We start from the raw sequence: 7,500 nt of genomic DNA, 5'->3' as shown, positions 1-7,500 counted from the left end.
ATTGTTCTTGTGCGTTACAATGTTCTTGCGCGTTACATTGTTCTTGTGCGTTACATTGTTCTTGTGCGTTACAATGTTCTTGTGCGTTACAATGTTCTTGTGCGTTACATTGTTCTTGTGCGTTACAATGTTCTTGTGCATTACATTGTTCTTGTGCGTTACATTGTTCTTGCACGTTACATTGTTCTTGCGCGTTACATTGTTCTTGCGCGTTACATTGTTCTTGTGCGTTACAATGTTCTTGCGCGTTACATTGTTCTTGCGCATTACAATGTTCATTTGAACCGCAGGTCGGTTCATCCTTGATGCAAGCAAGCACACGAACAAAAAACATTGTACTTGTCAGTTGCAAGATAATTATAGTATTAACTTTAATGGTCGTTTTCCAGAGTTAAAAAATACAAAGCCCATCCAGAGTTTTAAATGAAATAAATGACACTGTGAAGGAAGTTCATTGTATAACTTTTAGTAAGGAATACATATTTATACACATTTAATGCATGATTCTGAAGCTTTTTAGCTGGCGGTGTGTATTATTTCGCTAGGTGTTGAGCTCCAGTTCTGTGGTCCCGACTCTCTCAGATGGGTACAGGAGCTGACGATTTTTTACTCTTGTCAGGAGACTTAAAGAGCCCTTCTCAATGGATTTAATTTGTCCACTGTGACTCAAAAAAGCAAATATTATATAATGGTTTATTTGGGATTTTAAAAAAAGTGTCCACTGTGGCTCATTTGGGCTCTAAGTAATTACCAAAAGCAGGCACTAAGGCGAGAAGGCTATGTAATTTGGGCTCTAAGAATCTATTATTTCATCTCCATGATAATGTGTCTATGCTTCTCTCCTCGGTCAGTTCACTAAGAATTTCATAATATGAGATCATATTTTTCTCAATGTCCTGTCATCTCTTCTCTTTCATGTTGACCAGACCACACACTAGAAAGTGAAGGGACGACGACGACGTTTCGGTCCGTCCTGGACCATTCTCAAGTCGACTGAGAATGGCCCAGGGAAAAAATGGGAGGCAAGAATGGGTAAATGTAGATAATCGACTTGAGAATGGTCCAGGACGGACCGAAACGTCGTCGTCGTCCCTTCACTTTCTAGTATGAGGTCTGCTCAACATTTTCAGCCACGTTATTGTGACTCTTTCTTCTTCTTTCATCTCTTTAGACATTCTCCAACTTCTTTTCTGGTTAACAATATGAGAACTCTACGCTGACGATGCATATTTTGGAATATGTCTGACGTTTGTTATATATAAGGATTTAACAAAAGTTTATATATTGGCTTACATTGCATATGTAGCTGGCAAAGTATGGTAAATGTGAACTTCAAGGGAGAGATTTGGTGTCTCCAGTATTTGTAACCAGTATTTACCCAGGAAAGACCTGGGTAAATACTTGTTACAAATACTGGAGACACCAAAACTCTCCATTGAAGTCCAGTATTTGTAACCAGTATTTACCCAGGAAAGACCTGGGTAAATACTGTCTTGGAAAACAGGATTTGCGGTTTACTGATTTGTGGAACAAATCACCGGAAAAAACAAGAGACGGGGGGTTCAATGGACAATTTCAAGCGTCGTTTAAACACAAATATGAAGGTGTTTAATTGTTTAAAAAATAGGAAGTGCACGTAAGGTCCATTAAAAGCTGGCGTATGGCCCTGAGTTTCCTCTACGACATCATTCACAGGATTGTTCACAGGAGCCCTCGAGGCTCACGGAAGGTAGAACACAGGAGCCCTCGAGGCTCACGGTAGGTAGAACACAGGAGCCCTCGAGGCTCACGGAGGGTAGAACACAGGAGCCCTCGAGGCTCACGGTAGGTAGAACACAGGAGCCCTCGAGGCTCACGGAAGGTAGAACACAGGAGCCCTCGAGGCTCACGGAGGGTAGAACACAGGAGCCCTCGAGGCTCACGGTAGGTAGAACACAGGAGCCCTCGAGGCTCACGGAGGGTAGAACACAGGAGCCCTCGAGGCTCACGGAAGGTAGAACACAGGAGCCCTCGAGGCTCACGGAAGGTAGAACACAGGAGCCCTCGAGGCTCACGGAAGGTAGAACACAGGAGCCCTCGAGGCTCACGGAAGGTAGAACACAGGAGCCCTCGAGGCTCACGGAAGGTAGAACACAGGAGCCCTCGAGGCTCACGGTAGGTAGAACACAGGAGCCCTCGAGGCTCACGGAAGGTAGAACACAGGAGCCCTCGAGGCTCACGGAAGGTAGAACACAGGAGCCCTCGAGGCTCACGGTAGGTAGAACACAGGAGCCCTCGAGGCTCACGGTAGGTAGAACACAGGAGCCCTCGAGGCTCACGGAGGGTAGAACACTAACCGAGAAGAAATAACATTTACGACAGCAATATATATTCCACTGTTTTAATTAACCGGATTTTTTAATTGGAAAGAGAGCAGCACTCCGTCGATCACAATACCACAGGTTCTGTGTGGATACATATGAGGTCTGAGGCAACATATTGACCTACACATTCAATATGACATGTTGCTACACATGTTGCTACATATTCAGTCTGGGATATGTGGCTACACATGCAGTATGACACGTGTATCTACAGGTTCACTATGACACACATGCAGCTATGGTGTGAAGTATTTGGGTATATCAATGTATACCAGTTTATATATCATCACTATCTCATTCACCATTATAAGGCTACCGTATCTGGCAAGGATACAGGATACAGGGAGGTTACTGTATCTCACAGATGAGGCTGAAAAACACAAATAACGATAAGTATACACACAGAAATCACAATAGCGTGATGCATCAAATGGATAAATCCACAAGGGCCGTGACGAGGGATCGAACCGTCTGGTTCGAACCCTCGTCACGGCCCTGAAGACCCTGAAGACCCTGAAGAGGTCTGCTCGCCTCTCCTACGTCCAACCACTTGGGCTGGACGGTAGAGCGACGGTCTCGCTTCATGCAGGTCGGCGTTCAATCCCCGACTGTCCAAGTGGATGGGTACCATTTTTTCCCTCCCGTCCCATCCCAAATCCTTATCCTGACGCCTTCCCAGTGCTATATAGTCGTAATGGCTTGGCGCTTTCCCCCTGATAATTCCTCCTCCTCGCCTCCCCTACTCAGGCCAAGATTCCTTTTTGAATACCACATCTGCGACGTACCCTCTGGCCCTCGACAAACAACTCATTGCGTAATTGTTTCCGGTCGTTAAGCAGACCTTGAACTACTGTCTCGTGTAACTGGTGACCGCTTAGCAGAGGACCTCAGCCATCTGGAACGAGATGAGAATTGCTTGAGCTACCTCATCCCTTTGTGTGTATTTTACCTCAATAAACTTATTTCAATTTCAATTTCAATCGTCTGGCGTCCCAGAAGTCTCCTCAACACCCACTTCCATACTCAGCCCATTCATACACGCATAACTACAGGTCTAAGCAGACAGGAGCTAAGCAGACAGGAGCTAATTGGACAGCACCTAAGCAGCATGGACTTAGCAGACAGGAGCTAAGCGAACAGAAGCTAAGCAGAAAGTGGCTAAGCAGACAAGGGCTAAACAAGGGATAAGCCATAACTTACAATAATCAATTTATTTTACACACTCAAGAAAATGTTAACCATTCAAGCCTAAAAGTTAATTCTGAACCCAAGTCGTTCGTCAATCTCCTCATTAATGTTGACCAGACCACACACTAGAAAGTGAAGGGATGACGACGTTTCGGTCCGTCCTGGACAATTCTCAAGTCAATCGACTTGAGAATGGTCCAGGACGGACCGAAACGTCGTGTCGTCCCTTCACGTTCTAGTGTGTGGTCAGGTCAACATATTTCAACCACATTATTGTAACTCCTCGTCGCCTCGTCAATGTTGCAACAGGGATAAAGTTGATATCGAGTGTGTGCATACCAAAGACAAGTTATCTTCTTCTTGAGGTTATCTTGAGATGATTTCGGGGCTTTTTAGTGTCCCCGCGGCCCGGTCCTCGACCAGGCCTCCACCCCCCAGGAAGCAGCCCGTGACAGCTGACTAACACCCAAGCACCTATTTTACTGCTAGATAACAGGGCCATAGGATGAAAGAAACTCTGCCCATTGTTTCTCGCCGGCGCCTGGGATCGAACCCAGAACCACAGGATCACAAGTCCAGCATGCTGTCCGCTCGGCCGACCGGCTCCCCTAAGTTACCCAAGGATGCAACACGAGTCTTAAAGTGGCCTTAAGGGTTTTCCTTCCTTTTTCTCGAGTGAAAATTACAGCAGAATAATATATAATAAATTGTGAAGTTTTCTGTACCTTTACAACTAATTTCGTTTTTCCTCGTCTCTCAAAGTGGGCGTCATAGGAGGGTGTATCCGAGTGGATAATTTAATAAAAGTTTAAATTATAGACGGATTATAGACGTGATTAAAGAGCCAGCGGCTCTCATGCCTGCTTTGTCGTTTGTGACTTTGTGGTTAAAGTTTCGTAACATTGTGGTTAAAGCTTCGTAACTTTGTGGTTAAAGCTTCGTAACTTTGTGGTTAAAGCTTCGTAACATTGTGGTTAAAGCTTCGTAACATTGTGGTTAAAGCTTCGTACATTGAGGTTAAAGCTTCGTAACTTTGTGGTTAAAGCTTCGTAACTTTGTGGTTAAAGCTTCGTAACTTTGTGGTTAAAGCTTCGTAACATTGAGATTAAAGCTTCGTAACATTGTGGTTAAAGCTTCGTACATTGAGGTTAAAGCTTCGTAACTTTGTGGTTAAAGCTTCGTAACATTGAGGTTAAAGCTTCGTAACATTGTGGTTAAACCTTCGTAACATTGAGGTTAAAGCTTCGTAACATTGAGGTTAAAGCTTCGTAACATTGAGGTTAAAGCTTCGTAACTTTGTGGTTAAAGCTTCGTAACACTGTGGTTAAAGCTTCGTAACATTGAGGGTAAAGCTTCGTAACTTTGTGGTTAAAGCTTCGTAACTTTGTGGTTAAAGCTTCGTAACATTGTGATTAAAGCTTCGCGACTTTCACTTGCGTGACCAGATGAAAAGGAGGGGAAAATATCCACAAAATCTTCAGAATTTGTTTGAGAATTTTCACTCTCGCGATGGAGCTATGGCGGGTGTGTGGACCCAGATTCACGAAGCAGTTACGCAATCACTTATGAACATCTTTCCTCGATCTTTGACGGCTTTGGTTACAGTTGTTAAACAGTTTACAAGCATGAAAACTTGCCAGTCAACTGTTGCTATTGTTATAAACAGCCTCCTGGTGCTTCGGAGCTCATTAACTGTTTAATAATCGTAAACAAAGCCGATAAAGATTGAGAAAAGATGTACAGATTCGTAAGTGCGTGCGTAACTGCTTCGTGAATCTGGCCCCTCGTCCGCGAGAGTTGCTCTACGCCAATCCTGTCCTCCTCACTAATAGGTCGCGTTTGTTACGTTGTCGTAACCAGTGTTACAAATGCAGCCCGTTACGAAGAGTAACTAACCACAAATATTTACGTTTTCCTGTGCCTTTGGACTCGTTAGGTTAGGTGGGTTGTTTAGGTTAGTACGATTCCGGATAGGCTAAAAAGTTTGATTGCTTACGAAATTGCAAATCAAGATAACGGGTTGATAGACAGGAGGCTCGATATCATCCAAGTTCCGTTGCTGAAGAAGGGAGGATGAGGGAGAGTGATTCATGAGGTTTATCTCCCCCTGGAGAACACAGGCCGGGCTCACCATAGCCTGTGCTACATGGACACTTTGTTCCGAGTAGCTAAATCTAAAACAACAACAACAACAACACAGGAAGGAACTATCAGGAGAAAGCACTCAGCCATTACGACTATATAACACTGGGAAGGGGGTCAGGATAAGGATTTGGGATGGGACGGGGGGACAGGAATGGTGCCCAACCACTTTGTGAACGGTCGGGAATAGAACGCCGCGACCTGCATGAAGCGAGACCGTCGCTCTACCGTCCAGCCCAAGTGGTTAGGCCAACGACACACCACGACAGGTGGACATACCCGAGGGACGAAAGACCCATATACAATAACCAGAACACGATAACATAAAGAAATTGAAATAAGGTTATTGATGTAAAATACACACAAAGGGATGAGGTTACCTTGAGGTTACCTTGAGGTGCTTCCGGGGCTTAGCGTCCCCGCGGCCCGGTCGTCGACCAGGCCTCCTGGTTGCCGGACTGATCAACCAGGCTGTTAGACGCGGCTGCTCGCAGCCTGACGTACGAGTCACAGCCTGGTTGATCAGGTATCCTTTGGAGGTAGCTCAAGCTATTCTCACCCCGTTCAGTACATCGTGTTAATACACACATAGACACACATCACAAACAATAAACATATTACCAAACTTTCCGAGAGATAAACACATACATTTCCTCCTTTACACAAGTATCATCACAAAGAGGGAAGCAACAGATCCAGCCCCCCCGAATGAGAAGGCAGGAGGCAACCGGGAGTCCCCCTAATATTTGACAAAATTTCCCTGAAGTCGAGTGTATATGACACCAGCTAATCAGCAACAGGCAGGCAGAGGATGAGCAGTAAGCCACTGCCCCCCGAATGAGAAGGCAGGAGGCAAACCGGGAGTCCCCCTAATATTTGACAAATCTTCATCCTTCGGCATCCATCATCGCACATTTAGGTCCCCACGCCTTCCCCCTCAAGTACCACACGTAAACTCCGGCCTCACCTTTCACCTCGCTGTGTCTCATCTGAGTGGAGAATGTGGAACATGAGGCATCATAGAGACCCCTCCACCCCCTAAGGGGAGTGTTGGTGGTGAGAAGTGTTCAGGGAAGGTGACTTGAGGATTTGGTGGCCCCAATGACCACGGCGTAGAGATGCAGTACATAGTCGACGTAGCATAGAAGAGGCAGCATAGTCGAGGTATGATAGAAGAGGCAGTATAGTCGAGGAATGATAGAAGACGTAGCATAGTCGAGGCAGCATAGTCGAGGTATGATAGTCGAGGTATGATAGAAGAGGTAGCATAGTCGAGGTATGATAGAAGAGGTAGCATAGTCGAGGTATGATAGACGAGGTAGCATAGTTGAGGTATGATAGTCGAGGTAGCATAGTCGAGGTATAATAGAGGAGGTAGCATAGTCGAGGTATGATAGAAGAGGCAGCATAGTCGAGGTATGATAGTCGAGGTAGCATAGTCGAGGTATGATAGAAGAGGCAGCATAGTCGAGGTATGATAGAAGAGACAGCATAGTCGAGGTATGATAGAAGAGGCAGCATAGTCGAGGTATGATGGAAGAGGCAGCATAGTCGAGGTATGATGGAAGAGGCAGCATAGTCGAGGTATGATAGAAGAGGTAGCATAGTCGAGGTATAATAGAAGAGGCAGCATAGTCGAGGTATGATAGAAGAGGCAGCATAGTCGAGGTATGATAGAAGAGGCAGCATAGTCGAGGAATGATAGAAGAGGCAGCATAGTCGAGGTATGATAGAAGATGTAGCATAGTCGAGGTATGATAGTCGAGGCAGCATAGTCGAGGAATGATAGAAGAGGCAGCATAGTCGA

General features: G+C 45.4%; 1 protein-coding gene across 1 annotated transcript in view; it reads right to left on the bottom strand.

The window, feature by feature from the left end:
* LOC138371555 (homeobox-like protein HDP1) overlaps positions 1-300 on the bottom strand; it is a 1,746-nt gene extending 1,446 nt beyond the window's left edge. Inside the window, exon 1 of the mRNA XM_069336437.1 lies at positions 1-300. This exon is cut by the window's left edge and continues 1,446 nt beyond it. Within this exon, the coding sequence (XP_069192538.1) occupies positions 1-300 (300 nt within the window).
* Positions 301-7,500: the final 7,200 nt, after the last annotated feature.

This window comes from Procambarus clarkii, chromosome 36, assembly GCF_040958095.1.
Source record: "Procambarus clarkii isolate CNS0578487 chromosome 36, FALCON_Pclarkii_2.0, whole genome shotgun sequence".
In the NCBI taxonomy this organism is placed as follows: Eukaryota; Metazoa; Arthropoda; class Malacostraca; order Decapoda; family Cambaridae; genus Procambarus; species Procambarus clarkii.
The sequence above is the reverse complement of the archived record's forward strand: the minus strand, read 5'-3'. Positions and strand labels throughout refer to the sequence as shown.